A 16,941-nucleotide genomic window follows, 5' to 3' on the forward strand; every position below is an offset into this window, starting at 1 on the left:
ATAGGTGGCTTCTTTTGGCTGCAATCATAGGGCAAGCCACCTGTCAATAATAGTTAGGTTCCCTGGTCCCGCCCCTTTTCGAGTTTTGGAGGGAACAGGAGCCATTTTGAGTTAGTTCTCACAGAGAAGCCTTTCGCACAGGACATAGAACGAAGTGGCTCCTGTAGAAAAGCTTCGTCTTTTACAGCTTGGCCGGGGTTATACAGCCCTACGGCTTGGCCAGGAGACATGCAGCCACAGCTTGCAAAATTACACTGTCTAGCCGGTATTGCACCACCTGACATCCGCCGGGAAGTAGCAGCCAATAGTGAAAGGACCAAGGCAGAGACATCTCCAGCCCATCCCCTGTTTGGGTATCAGCCAGCACGTCAACGACTTAAATCAAGAAATAGTTTTCTAAGATCTACAGAGACACTCACTGGAACACCTCAGCAAGCCGAGAGTCCAAAAGTGGCAGGCCCAAACCCAGTACCTCAACCAATGGCTGATACCGAATGAGAGACTCCCCCCTGGGCACACAGAGGACTGGGCGACTTGGAAGGCGCTGAACAGACTGCGCTCTGGCACCACGAGATGCAGAGCCAACTTTCAGAAATGGGGCTACAAAGTGGAATCCTCGACATGCGAGTGTGGAGAGGAGCAAACCACTGACCACCTGCTGCAATGCACCCTGAGCCCTGCCACATGCACAAGGGAGGACCTTCTTGCGGCAACACCAGAGGCACTCCAAGGGGCCAGATACTGGTCAAAGGACATTTAATCAACTCTCATACTCACAAATTTTGTAATCTACTTGTTTGCTTTGCTCTGTTAGAAATGTAATATAATTTGACTGGTTGTTCTGACACGACAAATAAATAAATAAATAGCTTGGCTGAGGGACTCCAGCCGGCCATCATTCGCTTGCGGAAGCCAGGCGCAGTTGGTACCGGGTGCAGGAGCTCCACGTCAACAGAGGCAAGTACAGACTGCCCAGATTAGAAGCTAGGATTTCCCCATCAGTTAGACAGTTAAGAAACCTTTAAAGTACCTGTTTGTTTTCATCAATAAAGAACTTTGTTGGACTTACTTTAAGCCACTACAGAACTTTGTTTAGGGGAATCTAAGGGCCTTTAATCTGAGGCAGCCCCGGCGTCCCGTTGGGCACACGGAATTTATGTCCTGTGTACAGTCTAATGCACACCCCCCCCCCCAAATTATTTGTGGCTAATTAAGAGTGAGTCACTTTCTCTCAACCTCACAGGAAGGCCAGGGCTGCCCCCTCTGAAACATCCTTAGAATCATAGAATCATAGAATCAAAGAGTTGGAAGAGACCTCATGGGCCATCCAGTCCAACCCCATTCTGCCAAGAAGCAGGAATATTGCATTCAAATCACCCCTGACAGATGGCCATCCAGCCTCTGCTTAAAAGCTTCCAAAGAAGGAGCCTCCACCACACTCCGGGGCAGAGAGTTCCACTGCTGAACGGCTCTCGCAGTCAGGAAGTTCTTCCTCATGTTCAGATGGAATCTCCTCTCTTGTAGTTTGAAGCCATTGTTCCCTTGCGTCCTAGTCTCCAAGGAAGCAGAAAACAAGCTTGCTCCCTCCTCCCTGTGGCTTCCTCTCACATATTTATACATGGCTATCATATCTCCTCTCAGCCTTCTCTTCTTCAGGCTAAACATGCCCAGTTCCCTAAGCCGCTCCTCATAGGGCTTGTTCTCCAGACCCTTGATCATTTTAGTCCTTCCTGAGAACCCCCCCCCCCCCCGAGAGAGGTCCACCTGAGGGTTGCGATGCCATGACTGGGAAGGGACCCTGAAGGCCCTCCACAATGGCAGCCTTTGAGTCTCTGATCCAATGGGAGAGTTAGTCTTTTGGACCACAATCCCCATCAAGGCTGGAAGGCCATCAACGAAGGGGGGTCGGGAGAGAAACAGGGACGCTTGAAGGGCGGCTGGAAATGTGATCCAGCAGCAGAGGATGAAGGGTGGGCCGGGGGGGGGGGATTGTTGGGCCCTGGGGGTGCCGTGGAACAGGGGCCTCCTGCGATGGCACCCCTTCCCATGTTCCCAGGGGAGCGTCCCAAGACCAGTTGTGGTTGCCCTGCCCTCCTCGCAGCACAGAAGAGCAGCCGGGAGTCCGGAGGATTTGGGAGGGAGGGTCTTCCCCATATTTGGGGTCAGGCACAGCACTCCCTCCTCCTCCTCCAATCTCTAGTCTCTGAGGCAATGAGGATCTTGGCCCTTCGAGCTCCCTTTGCAGCCTCCGAATGAAGCTGAGGGCAAAGGCGGAAGTGGGAGGAGCGCCGAGAGGGACGCTGGGACCTTTGAAAAGGCCGGGCAGTGGAAGGCCCATGGGGCTGCCCCTCTGGAAATGGGGCCCTTGGAAGAGGGAGCAACACCCCCACCCAGGGACCTTGGAGGAGGGGCCCTTTTTCCAGCAGAGAATTTTATTATTATTATTATTATTTGGGGTTCTTTTACCCCGCCCTTCTCACCCCGAAGGGGACTCAGGGCGGCTTACAAAAGCAAAGGCACAATCTGATGCCTGCATCATAAAAACAATCAAATACAAAATTACATCAATACACAGTTAACAACAAATATACACTGTAACCATAAAATCAATAAAATCAATAAAACCAAATACAAACCCAATTTCTCCTCTTACATGGTCAGCGTTCGCTACTCATAGATCTAGTTTTACGTTCCACTTCATCAATCCTGCTGGTCTTACTCGCCTGGTTGTCTGATTTAATTGCTGGAGTGCCCAAAGGCCTGGTCCCATAACCAAGTCTTCACCCTTCTCCTAAAGGCGAGGAGGAATAATGATGCCCTGATTTCCCCCGGGAGTGAGTTCCACAGGTGGGGGGCCACCACTGAGAAAGCCCTGCTCCTCGTCCCCACCAGCATCACTTGTGACAGTGGTGGGGTTGATAGCAGGGCCTCCCCAGACGATCTCAGACTCCGAGGTGGGACGTAGAGGGAGAGACATTCGGACAGATACACTGGACCGGAACCGTACAGGGTTTTGTAGGTCAAAACCAGCACCTTGAATTTTGCTCGGAACTGAATCGGCAGCCAGTGGAGCTGGCATAGCAGGGGGGTGGTATGCTCCCTGTATGTCACTCCGGTGAGCAATCTGGCTGCCGCTCGCTGGACCAGTTGAAGTTTCCGAACAGTCTTCAAGGGCAACCCCACGTAGAGCGCATTGCAGTAGTCTATTCAGGATGTAACAAGGAAGGAGAAGGAATGGGGGTCCATGTATATTCCAGGACATGGGGGGGGGGGTGTTAGGGTACACACACACGCACACACACGCACACACAGGAAATGTTTCAATGAGGATTAGCATGTGATACAATTCATAAGTGAGAAGATTAGGCCGAAGGCGTTACATTATTGCTCTCCTGTATTTGGTGTTTTTATGTTGACAGCGTATGGCTTCTTTATTTGTATATTTGTTTACTGTATAATTAATAAAAATGATGTTTTTAAAATGACAAAAGGCCAGTGGGGGCAAGTTTTACCTCAGGAAACATATCTTCTCCTTAAGGAAAAGCATCCGGAAAACATGGGCGGTTCAGCGGAGTTCAATGCTGGTGCTCTTTGCTCCTTCCAGCACGTTGACATTTCCCCACCTGTCTTCTTCCCAAGAGATTTGCAGGATTTTCCGGAGGCAGCACTGATGGAATCATTCCAGGAGTTGAGTGTGACATCTGTAGACAGTCCACGTTCACAGGTGTATAACAGGGTTGGGAGGACAATAGCTTTATCAACAAGCCCCTTGGTCTCCCTACGGATGTCCCGGTCCTCAAACACTCTCTGCTTCATTCGGAAAAATGCTGCACTCACAGAGCTCAGGCGGCGGTGAATTTCAGTGTCAGTGTTGACTTTGGTGGAGGGGTATCTCCCAGCGGAGGTTCACAAATTCAATTGCAGTTTTTTTGTATTATCTTTGGCATATTCAATTCTTGCTGCTGTAGTCACGTACAGGAAGATTTTCCAGTATTTATATTTATTGTGTCAGGAGCAGAACAAACAGTTGTATTGCATTTTTTAACAAATCCGGTGATTTCGGGTGTGCTTGTATAAAATTCACAATAAAACGGGTTCTGGTGTCAGTATTATTTGGGACTTTTAAATTTCGTTTTCAATATTGGTGTGCATGTTTATCTAGAAGGGTTTAGCCTTTGGGCAAGTTCACCACATATAATAAAAGGTTCCAGTCATTTATTTACATCTCCAGCATAAATTGTATTATTTAATTTATCTTTGAGGGTTTTTCTGGAGTTATGTAGCATCTGAGGATCATTTTGTAAAAAAAAAAAAAGTAACTTCTTGTAAATTGGAATCTATTCTTCCAAAGTTCCTCCCATTCTTCTACACTTTTTATTTCCTATATTTATACCCCCGCCCTTCTCACTTATCTATTTGAGCCCAATATTTCTGGGCTTTTCTGCAAGATCACCACAAGATGATAACATGCCCAACACTGTGCTGTCATTTACATTTGTTAGAGCTGCTTTTGTACATCTTAGAGAGTCTCCCTTGGCATCCATTTACTAGAATGTGAGTTTCACGTGGCTGCAGATGAACCCTCCAAGGGATGCCACACTCAAGGCATCCCAGTGTGCATTCTATTATGTTTTTGAAGATTTCCACTTACACAGAAGCTCTTTCCACACTCCAGGTATTGATAGGGTTTCTCCCCAGTATGTGTTTGTTGGTGTTTACGTAGGCCTCCACTGCCAATGAAGTTCTTTCCACACTCCAGGCATTGATAGGGTTTCTCCCCAGTGTGAACCCTTCCATGTCACTGCAGAGAATGCTCCCAACTGAAACTCTTTCCACACTCCAGGCATTTATAGGGTTTCTCCCCAGTGTGAGTTTTTTGATGTGAATGTAGATGTCCACTCTGGGTGAAGTTCTTTCCACATTCCAGACATTTATAGGGTTTCTCCCCAGTGTGAGTTCGATGGTGGTTATGTAGCTTTCCACTCTCACTGAAGCTCTTTCCACATTCCAGGCATTTATAGGGTTTCTCCCCAGTGTGAATCCTTTCATGTCGCTGCAGAGAACACTCCCAACTGAAACATTTTCCACACTCCAGGCACTTATAGGATTTCCACCCAGTGTGAGTCCTTTGATGTGAATGTAGATTTCCACTCTTGGTGAAGTTCTTACCACATTCCAGACATTTATAGGGTTTCTCCCCAGTGTGGGTTCTGTGGTGAGACCGGAGACCCTCACGCTTAGCGAAGCTCTTTCCACATTCCAGGCATTTATAGGGTTTCTCCCCAGTGTGAGTTCGTTGGTGGTTATGTAGACTTCCACTATCAGTGAAGCTCTTTCCACATTCCAGGCATTTATAGGGTTTCTCACCAGTGTGAATCCTTTCATGTCGCTGCAGACTATTCCTCCAAGTGAAACTCTTTCCACATTCCAGGCATTCATAGGGTTTCTCTCCAGTGTGAGTTCGTTGATGTGAACTTAGTTCTCCACTGCCAATGAAGCTCTTTCCACACTCCAGGCATTTATACGGTTTCTCCCCAGTGTGAGTCCTTTCATGTTGCTGCAGGTGTTCCCTCCGAGTGAAGCTCCGGCCACATTCCAGGCATGTATAGGGTTTCTCCCCAGTGTGAGTCCATCGATGTGACTGCAAACTTCGATGGTGTTTGAAGCTCTTTCCACACTCTAGGCATGTATAGGGTTTCTCCCCAGTGTGAGTCCTTCGATGTGACTGCAGACTTCGACTGTGTTTGAAGCTCTTTCCACACTCTAGACATGTATAGGGTTTCTCCCCAGTGTGAGTCCTTCGATGTGGCTGCAGACTTTGATTGTGTTTGAAGCTCTTCCCACACTCCAGGCATTTATAGGGTTTCTCCCCAGTGTGAGTCCTTCGATGTGACTGCAGATTTCGATTGTGGCTGAAACTCTTTCCACACTCCAGGCATTCATAGGGTTTCTCTCCAGTGTGAGTTTGTTGATGTGAACTTAGTTCTCCACTCTGAATGAAGCTCTTTCCACACTCCAGGCATTTATACGGTTTCTCCCCAGTGTGAGTCCTTCGATGTGACTGCAGGTGGTTCCTCCAAGTGAAGCTCTTTCCACACTCCAGGCATTTATAGGGTTTCTCCCCAGTGTGAGTCCATTGATGTGACTGCAGACCTTGATGGTTTTTGAAGCTCTTTCCACACTCCAGGCATTTATAGGGTTTCTCCTGCATGTTGACAGTGGTATGTATTTTTAACTGCAATATGGACACTTCTGTCTTCTTTTTCCCTTTCTTTTTCCCCAAAGTCAGATCAGTAAGATCAGCACCTGGAGAGGATGTCTTTTTCATACAGGACCCTTTTCCTTACAGCTTCTTTGGTTTTCAAATTCCAAAATGTCCACTAGATGCTGCTTTGATTGTCATCGCGCCAGAGATATCGCCATGGAATCCTTATGTTCCTGGTCAAGAAAGAAACAGCGAAAGGTTACACATGAAGCTGAAAAACTCCCGTTCCCTCCTTTTTCTTCATAAAAGTTTGCTGCTATCAAATTTCCTGGTCTTCCCAAATCAATCCTCCACTCAGCCAGGAATCTGCCTCCGATCTGGATACTTCAGATCCAGATTTAAACATATGGAGGTATTCACAACATTCGTCTCGGCTGAAGCAATTCCCTCTCTGCCTTTCCCTCCCTCCGTTGTGCCCAGGATGGGATGCCAAGGCAGGAAAGCCTCCTTCCTTCCTTCCTTCCTTCCTTCCTTCCTTCCTTCCTTCCTTCCCAGCTTTTCCTACTCAAACTTGTCATCCCTCTTCTCCTTTGCTTCTGTCCAGGGAAAATTTTCCAATAGCTCAAGGATCGAAAACAAGGGTCCTCAAACTAAGACACCAAATGAAAAGACCCGCTCCTTCCTCTGATTGACTGAAAAGTGGTCAAGTTAGGATCTGGGCTGTCGTTGGCTGGGGACTCCCTGTGACATCAGAGATGGACGGAGACACCCTCATGGCGGGGAAAATGAATAGCCGTCCTTTGTCCATTTGAAGCCGGACTCATTTTGAGCGTCCTCCCAGGCAGAGCTTCCTCACACGGTTTAAGGAAATGCAGAGCTTACCGAAAAGGAGTCAGCCTCTAAGACAGGGGTCCTCTCACTAAGGCCCGGGGGCCAGATACGGCCCTCCAAGGTCATTTACCCAGCCCTTGCTCAGGAACAACCAAAGTCTGAAACGACTTGAAAGAATACAACAACAATCCTATTTCATCAGTCAAAAGCAGGCCCACACTTCCCATTGATACGGCCCTCCAAGGTCATTTACCCGGCCCCCACTCAGGATCAAGCACACAACAACAACAACAGCAACAACAGCAACAATCCTATCTCATCAGCCAATAAGTTTATATTTGTTAAAATAGTGCTTTTTGCACTACAAATAAAATATGTGCTGTGTGCTTAGGAATCCATTCATGTTTTTTCAAATTATAATCCGGCCCTCCAACAGTTTGAGGGACTGTGACCAGGCCCTCTGTTTTAAAAAGTTTGAGGACCCCTGCTCTAAGATAATAAAGGAGCTGATGCAAATACAGCCAATTCAATGGAAAGCATACAGAACAATAAAGATTTCATCAAGGTGGACAATTAAAACATTCACACCTCCCTCCAACAGACAAGAGTTCTTTCTCCCACCCTGGACATCATTCCACAGACATATAAACCCCGTTTTACTAGTTCACAACAGACTTCACAACCTCTGAGGATGCCTGCCATAGATGCAGGTGAAACGTCAGGAGAGAATGCTTCTGGAACATGGCCATACAGCCCAAAAGACTTACAGCAGCCCATCAAGGCCTTGTTTGTGCCTTCTTCCTCCCTCCACCTGGACCCCCTCCGGAGATGGGAGATCCTTTGTGTTTCCAAATAAGGCCTTTCCTGCTTTCTCTATTTACCTGGGTGAGTTCCCCTCTTAGGAGGACACAGAAAGAGTTTCACAAGCACCAACATGTTCTATTTTTAAGATTTTCCTGGATGTTTATTTCAGCAGAACTTAGTACGTTTTAATATGAAACATATATCGAATTGTTAGAAGGAATCACAAAGAGAACAAGATTAGAGATCGAATCTAATCTGGACAAGACATACAGAGTTCAAACTCAATTCTCAAAAAAATATAAAACACCAAGGGACATAATCGTCTGCTGCACGAAGAAAACCTTGAGAAATGAGATACTAAGAGAAAATACAACACAACCGGTCTTCTACAAAGGAACCAAGATAGCTATACTAAAGGAAATCCCTCTTACCACATTGGAAAGGAGACGAAAATACCATTTTCTTATGGATGAATTGTATTCATTCAGACAAAGACATTTCAGAATCCTGACACTAAGGCTTCTTACCCAATAAAACATTTTGCTACTTGTACCACCAAGGGAGTGGTCTACATTGTTTTCTGCCCATGCTCGCTTATGTACATAGGCCAAACAAGTAGACAGATCAAACAAAGGATCATAGAGCATAAGAGCAAAATTAGAAATCGCTCTGTGGATTCCACTTTCTATAAACATTTTGTGGATTTAAATCATGATGCAGATTCACTCCGGGTACTTGTTTTGGAGGTTGTCACACCCCCCTCCAATTTGGATTTTGGCATTAAATTACTACAGTGTGAAGCCTTTTGGATCTTCACCCTGAAGACTGCACATCCCAAGGGTCTGAATGATACCATCTCATATCAGTGTTTCTTATAAATCAGAGTACATAGCCTTTGTGCTTGCTAGAGAATCAAACTGCTGCAGAGCACGGCTTCTGAGTTCTTGTAAGTAACCTATGCCTGTTTATTTGTCCTTTGTTGTTATGTGAGTAATACATACAAATGTTTATCCCCCTTTGAGACATACTCTAGCCACCTGTGTATTTTCCCTATAGATCCACTGTCCCATTGTATAAAATACCCGAGGAGGGATTACTATTGTGAAGAACTTGATGTCTCATATATCCACCTGAGGAAGACTCCAGTCGAAACCAGTCGTAGATGTGGATATTCAAAAATTTTCTAAAGCAAGGGATCCTATGCCCTGAAGAGAAGTTGGTTTTACACCAAGAAAGACTCTTTACAGTACGCTTACTCTAAAGCAAGGGATCTTATGCCCTGAAGACAAGTTGTCTTTACACCAAAAGACTCTTTATGTTATGTATGTGTAATCTTTGCAAACAACTGGTTGTTGTTCGGTATATACTGGGTTATGCCTATACCATTTAATTTTGCCGTTTGTTGAATATTGTAATATACAAATTGTTAGGCAATATCGACCATTGTGATTTATGTACCACAACGTCCAGCTCCATGCCAGGCGCGACCTGTGCCTAGGATCCACAAGACAATTCCTGGCACCTATGGAAGCGCGTTTCCGAGACCCACTCGAGCGGGTCAGGGCGAGAGAAAAGTTGCAGACCATAACCCAAGGCCAACGATCAGTATCCAAGTATGTGGACGAATTCCAATTGTTGGTCGAAAGGGTGCCCGAGTGGTCCTGCATTACGAAAGTCCAAATATTTAAAGAAGGGCTGCGGAAGGAAATCTTATCCTGGGTGCTCCATCGCAATGATCCGGAGACGATCGGTGGATGGATTGAGCTGGCTGGCCGCATCGAGACAACGCTGGCCCGGGTCAAGAGGCATCGGGGATCAGCGCCGCAGCAAGCCAGAGCCAAAGAGGAGAGCCGGTGTTGTGAGTCAGCGTCTGTCTCATGTACCTGCTACTAGTAGTAGAAGGAAACGTGGTTTAGAAGATGAAGACGCTCAGCAACAGCTGAAACGTATTAGAGACTTGTTCTTAGAGACTATGGATGAGGAAGATTTTGAGGGTTTTACTCGCGAGGAAATGGAGCTGGAAGATTACCGCGGTGTAAAGCGAGTAGCAAGCAGCTCGGATAGTGATGTGGGATCTGTTGTTAAACGCCTTAGAGATGTAGCTGATTGTGAGGAGTTTGACAGCGAAGAGGAAGAGCTGGATTGGACTAAAGTTCAGGAAGTATTAGATGTGATTAATGCTCCCACGTCTAGCGATGAATTCCAGGGTTTTAATGACACTTGGGTTTCAGATAATACTTTGCAGGATGCAGCCCGAAGCACAGACTGGCAGCAATGGCGAAGTCGGGATTCACCTGTGGAGGCAGATGCACCTGAAAGTAATTCCAGCGACTCGGATGAGATTTAAGGAGCAGTTTGGGAACAAACTAATCGCAGAGTTCAAAGTGTCGCGTTACCGTGTGCCTTGTGTTTAACTTCTGCCCTGAGCTCTTGTTTGCAGCTTCGTGGACTCCTGATCGTGTGAACAATCTTGCCGGACCTGGACTTGTGAGTCTTCTATGCCTTGACCCTCGGACTGCCTGACTACGCCTCTGCTAATCCCCTGGTGACTTCGTTGGACCGCTCTTCATGCGGATTGCTGTTTGCTGTTTTGTTTGGCTTTGAAATGAACTGAGTTTTTACTGCTGAATTGAAGCTGTTTTGCCTGCGTTTGGACTTGCTTTCCTTTCGCCAGCGAGGACTGACTGGGACTTGGTTTGTTTACATTCTTGCTGACCGCAAGCCTTTTGTGTTTATAGCTCTGACTTTAAGAGCCTCCTTTGTGGCAGCAGCTAAATAGAAAAATAATTATAACTTAATGAAATTAATGAAGTCTTACCTTAAAAAGGGATTCTTAATAGTGTGAAGAAGGAATTCTGGTGGTGATTCTCTGGTGGAAGGGAAAATGTACAGATGGTGTGGAGGACAGGAAGGCTGGAGGGCTATCATATGTCAATATTTGAGGAAGCCGAGGTCGGCCAGGAGCTATTTGTGGAAGGTTACAAAGGTTGCTGCCAAGAACAACTTTGATAATTATTAATCCAGGGAGAACTGAAGATATGGTATAACAGCGCCACCTCCTGTCTGGTTGAAGTAAATAGCAGACAAAATGTAATACACCTTTTTAATGGATCAATTGAAAGAACGAATGTATTGTGAATGTATTGGGAAGATAATTAAGGAGGATTAATAAGGGAAATGCTTGCTTTTAATGAGTTAAAGATACAGAGATGAAGATGTGTGGAATCATATAATATGATATGTGAAGAAATATGAAGTTATGATTCATTTAATGGTTCAATGTAAATCAATGTAAATCTCCTGGGAGCATGGTCAGATGATGTAAGGGGAAAGTTGTGGAAAACATAATATTTTGCCAACAAGTGTTCTTGCCAACAAATGTTCTTGGCCACGATTCGAGGACAAACTGATTAGATTGTGTAAATGTCAAATGGATGTACGCATGTGCGAACTGGATAATTTTGCCTATAAATACTGGGTGTTTTGGATCAGTATTTTGTACCTCACCAGCCAGATTGGAGCTGAGGTGCCCTTACCCGGGTAAGCATTAAATTCTGTGAACTTGCAAAGCTGTCTCTGTCTCTTCCTTCTTCCTCTTCCTCCTGGAATCTTTTGGGGACCCCCGCTCCCCGCTACACTTTTGTTGTGCTAATAGACATTAAAGACCTTTGTTTAACTCCTTCACTGCCATTTTGCTTGCTGGTCCGTCTGGGTCTTGACAGCCGGAGGACGGAGAGAGGCCCGACCAGAAGGGAGCCAACCGGGGGATCCAAGGGGCAGAGGAGCGGATGTTTTGTATGCGGTCGTTTGAACCATAGAGCAGCTGATTGTTGGCAGCGTAAGGGGGGAGGGGCCCCTCAGCCCAGGCCGAAACCGGCCGCAGGAAAGAGAGCAGAGGAGAACGTCCCTCTGGGGGGGGGGGGCAGTGGGGGATCTGGTGAGTCACAACCCAGGAATGCTAGTATTTCCGACAAGGCTAGAAGGGGAGGGCAGATGGGCTAGCTGCAAAGCTCTCATGGATTGTGGATGCTCCAGGAACATTATGGCCCCAGAGTTAGCAGACGAACTGAAATGTGAGAAAACAGTCTTACCAGCCCCCATAGCATTTTCCCAGCTAGACGGATCAGTGGCAGCCGGGGCTCTGGCGCAGTTTGAGGTGGAGAAGGTGCGGTGCAAGATAGGCAGTTGGGAAGGCGACATAACATTCATAGTGTCCCCAATGGCGACTTATAATGTAATCTTGGGAATGCCGTGGCTGAAGGAGGCAAACCCGCATGTCAATTGGAAGAAGGGCAGCCTGAGTTTCCCAAAAGCACCGAAGGGGGAGTGCTATAGAGGGGAGGGGACCATGCTGCCAGACTGGGTGCAGGAAATCCCTCCTGAATATCGGGACTTTCCTCATCAGCTTCCCTCTGCGGTCAGTGGTTCCCTTGATGTCTGGCAGGAACACTTTTCCTCTGGGAGGATCTTCATCTTGACTCTCGTGGCTTGTTCTTGGTCTTGCAGCTCTTCTGATGTCTGAGGTGGAGTCTCCATTGGCCTGGAGAGCCCAGTTGAGGTGGTTCAGTTCATCTTGGAGGAGGTGGGCTTCACAGATTCTTTTTGCACCGTCTGCCAAGGCTTTAATGGGGCTTCTTTTTTGACTTGGGTGATGGTTGGAGTTTTTATGTAGATATCTATCTGTGTGTGTGGGTTTTCTGTAAACGGTGTGACCCAATTGTTGATCTGGTTTACGGATGACTAGGACATCTAGAAAAGAAGCACCATTAAAGCCTTGGCAGACCGTGCAAAAAGAATCTGCGAACCCCACCTCCTCCAAGAGGAACGGAACTACCTCAACTGGGCTCTACAGGTCAATGGATATTCCACCTCAGACATCAGAAGAGCTGCAAGACCAAGAACAAGCCACGAGAGTCAAGATGAAGATCCTCCCAGAGGAAAAGTGTTCCTGCCATACATCAAGGGAACCACTGACCGCATAGGGAAGCTGATGAGGAAACATAACATACAAACAATCTACAAACCCACCAAGAAAATCCAACCAATGCTCCGTTCAGCAAAGGACAAGAGGGATCTTCTCACCTCTGCAGGAGTCTACCATTGTATCCCATGCAGCTGTGGACAAGTCTACATAGGGACCACCAAACACAGCGCCCAAACACGCATCAAGGAACATGAAAGGCTCTGCAGACTACTCCAACCAGAGAAATCAGCCATAGCAGAGCACCTGATGAACCAACCTGCTCAATTCAAAGTGCTGGCGTTGGCCTTTAAAGCCCTAAATGGTTCTGGCCCAACTTATCTATCCGAATGTATCTCGGCCTATCAGCCCACCAGGACCCTAAGATCTTCTGGGGAGGCCCTGCTCTCTATCCCGCCGGCTTCCCGCCGGCTTCACCCAGAACCACAATCCATGGCTGATACCAAATGAGAGACTCCCCCCTGGGCACACAGAAGACTGGGCGACTTGGAAGGCGCTGAACAGACTGCACTCTGGCCCCACGAGATGCAGAGCCAACCTTAAGAAATGGGGCCACAAAGTGGAATCCACGACATGCGAGTGTGGAGAAGAGCAAACCACTGACCACCTGCTGCAATGCAATGCAACCTGAGCCCTGCCACACGCCAAGTGGCCAGCTCCTGGTCAAAGGGAATTTAATCAACTACCAAGCTTGCAAACTTTGTGTTTTGTTTGTTTGCAGTACAAGTGTTTGGTTGCACCTGACACGATAAGTCTGAAACAACTTCAATTCACACAACAACAAAAATAACAACAGCAGTCTGAATTAACTTGACTATCTGATCAGCCAAAAGCAGGTCCACCATTCCCATAGAAATACTGGTAAAAATTGTTCATCATTTTATTTATTTATTTATTTATTTATTTACTTCTCGGCCGAGGGTGGCTCATGGCGGTTTACAAAACATCACAATTTGATGCCCACAACAGTACAAAAGCAATTTAAACATTAAAAACATTTAACACAGGTAAAAATTCATTACAATTAACATCAGTAACACAATAAAAACCATAAGTCCTCTGCTGTGTTGTAAATACTGTGTTGTTCTTTTATTTTATTTTTTTATTTTTTGCAGGACAAGCAATAGGTCTGCCGTGTGCATAGGAATTTGTCCATGTTTCTCTCAAAATATAGTCCCCGTCCCCCCACAGTCAGAGGAACAATGAATTGGCTTGAGGCCCCCTGGTTTGGAGCTTTATAAGCTCAAGGCAGCACTTGGAATGGTGCTCGGGAGCAGATTGGAAGCCAGTGGAGGTGACGTAAAAGGGATGGGGTGGTGGTGGACCGGAGTGGGGTGGGGTTGTACGTTCCCTGTGTGCCACTCAGAATAAAAAGGATGGACTGGGTGGCCCCTGGGTTTGCTCCAATTAGTATTACTATTATTATTGCAAAGGCTGCATGGCCATCTGTTGGGGGTGCTTTGATTCCGCTTTCCCTGCATGGCAGAATAAAGGGGGCTGGACGGAATGGTCTCTGGGGTGGTTCCTATTAGTATTACTATTATTGCAAAGGCTGAATGGCCATGTGTTGGGGGTGCTTTGATTGTGCCTTCCTTGCAAGGCAGTATAAAGGAGGCTGGACTGGGTGGCCACTGGGCTTGCCCCTATTAGTATTAATATTATTGCAAAGGCTGAATAGCCATCTGTCGGGGGTGCTTTGATTGTGCTTAACCTACATGGCAGAATAAAGGGAGGCTGGACTGGGTGGCCCCTGGGCTTGCTCCTATTAGTATGCCTATTATTGCAAAGGCTGAATGGCCATCTGTTGGGGGTGCTTTGATTGTGCCTTCCCTGCAGGGCAGAATAAAGGGGGCTGGGGTCGGTGGCCCCTGGGCTTGTTCGTATTAGTATGACTATTACTGCAAAGGCTGAATGGCCATCTGTCGGGGTGCTTTGATTGTGCTTTCCCTGCAGGGCAGAATAAAGGGGGTTGGACTGGGTGTATACTGTATACTGTTATGTTTGTCCTGTTCAAAGAGTGTGCCCATGCCTGATCTATATAAATACAGACATAATGTGTAATATGCCATATGCTAGGCTGAATGGCCATCTGTTGGGGGTGCTTTGATTGTGCCTTCCCTGCATGGCAGAATAAAGGAGGCTGGATTGAGTGGCCCCTGGGCTTGCTCCTATTAGTATTCCTGTTATTGCAAAGGCTGAATGGCCATCTGTTGGGGGTGCTTTGATTGTGCCTTCCCTGCATGGCAGAATAAAGGAGGCTGGATTGAGTGGCCCCTGGGCTTGCTCCTATTAGTATTCCTGTTATTGCAAAGGCTGAATGGCCATCTGTTGGGGGTGCTTTGATTGTGCCTTCCCTGCATGGCAGAATAAAGGAGGCTGGATTGAGTGGCCCCTGGGCTTGCTCCTATTAGTATTCCTGTTATTGCAAAGGCTGAATGGCCATCTGTTGGGGGTGCTCTGATTGTGCCTTCCCTGCATGGCAGAATAAAGGAGGCTGGACTGGATGGCCCCTGGGCTTGCTCCTATTAGTAAGACTATTATTGCAAAGGCTGAATGGTCATGTGTTGGGGGTGCTTTGATTGTGTCTTCCCTGCATGGCAGAATAAAGGGGGGACTGGACGGGGTGGCCCCTGGGCTTGCTCCTATTAGTATTCCTATTATTGCAAAGGCTGAATGTCCATCTGCTGGGGGTGCTTTGATTGTGCCTTCCCTGCATGGCAGAATAAAGGGAGGCTGGACTGGGTGGCCCCTGGGCTTGCTCCTATTAGTATTCCTATGATTGCAAAGGCTGAATGGCCATCTGTTGGGGGTGCTTTGATTGTGCTTAACCTACATGGCAGAATAAAGGGAGGCTGGACTGGATGCCCCCTGGGCTTGCTCCTATTAGTATTATTGCAAAGGCTGAATGGCCATCTGTTGGGGGTGCTTTGATTGTGCCTTCCCTGCAGGGCAGAATAAAGGAGGGCTGGACTGGGTGGCCCCTGGGGTTGCTCCTATTAGTATTCCTGTTATAGCAAAGGCTGAATGGCCATCTGTCGGGGGTGCTTTGATTGTGCCTTCCATGCAGGGCAGAATAAAGGGGGGTTGGACTGGGTGGCCCCTGGGGGGGAGGGGAGTGGGGGTCTTTCACTGAAAAAGTGTTCGTTTGTCCTGTTCAAACAGTTTGGCCATGCCTGATCTATAGAAATACATACATTATGTACAATATGGAAAGCAAGCCTTTCAAACCTTTGCAGGATTGGAGGGAGGGGGAGGAGGCGCGGTGCATGCTGGGAAGGGGAGGTGACAGCCTTTACTGTCTTTGAGGCTTTGGTTTTCCTCCTGGATGAATGCCTCACCCCACCCCGCTCCTCACAGGAAGATGGTGTCATAAGAACAATCCTCATAATAATAATCCTAATAATAATAATAGTAATAGTAATGACAATGACAGTCTACCTCTCCGTGGCGCCAGAGGAAGCGCTTTCTTCGCCGCCGCCACTTCGCCTCACTTCGGGGAAAATGGCGGACTGAGGGAGAAGCTCCGCCGAGAAGAAGCCCGCCCCCTCCTCCTCCTTCGCCCTCCCATTGGCCGGGACCACGAAGCCCCGCCCACCCCCAGGCCCTCATTGGTCATCACCCTTGATTGTGCAGCCTTGATTGACGGATTCAGGGACCGATTTTTATTTGTCCTGTCAGGACAACCAGTCAGTTGAAACAGGCACATCTTAACACCTCTCAACAAAAGATTTTCCCAGGCTCAGGCAGGCCTTCAAATGCTAATGAAGGTGATCAGTTGAAACATTCATAGAATCATAGAATCAAAGAGAATCATAGAATCATCCAGTCCAACCCCATTCTGCCAAGAAGCAGGAATATTGCATTCAAATCACCCCTGACAGATGGCCATCCAGCCTCATAGACTCAAAGAGTTGGAAGAGACCTCCTGGGCCATCCTCCAGTCCAACCCCATTCTGCCAAGAAGCAGGAATATTGCATTCAAATAATCCCTGACAGATGGCCATCCAGCCTCTGCTTAAAAGCTTCCAAATAAGGAGCCTCCACCACACTCCCTCCGGGGCAGAGAGTTCCACTGCTGAACAGCTCTCACAGTCAGGAATCCTAGAGTGGGAAGAGACCT

At 47.3% G+C, this 16,941-nt stretch overlaps 1 protein-coding gene across 1 annotated transcript; it reads right to left on the reverse strand.

Moving 5' to 3' along the window:
* Positions 1-3,376: 3,376 nt before the first annotated feature.
* LOC132770342 (zinc finger protein 665-like) lies at positions 3,377-16,341 on the reverse strand. The gene is made up of 2 exons (XM_067466157.1): positions 16,260-16,341; positions 3,377-6,438 (listed from the first exon to the last, which is right to left on the reverse strand). The coding sequence occupies exon 2, from the start codon at positions 6,326-6,328 to the stop codon at positions 4,799-4,801; it is 1,530 nt and encodes a 509-aa protein (XP_067322258.1). The 5' UTR covers positions 6,329-6,438; positions 16,260-16,341; the 3' UTR covers positions 3,377-4,798.
* Positions 16,342-16,941: the final 600 nt, after the last annotated feature.

Source organism: Anolis sagrei, chromosome 3, assembly GCF_037176765.1.
Source record: "Anolis sagrei isolate rAnoSag1 chromosome 3, rAnoSag1.mat, whole genome shotgun sequence".
Classification (NCBI taxonomy): domain Eukaryota; kingdom Metazoa; phylum Chordata; class Lepidosauria; order Squamata; family Dactyloidae; genus Anolis; species Anolis sagrei.

What these genes read in the sequence shown, in the direction of transcription:
- LOC132770342 (XM_067466157.1), bottom strand. Translation starts at nt 6,328, where the DNA reads ATGAAAAAGACATCCTCTCCAGGTGCTGATCTTACTGATCTGACTTTG.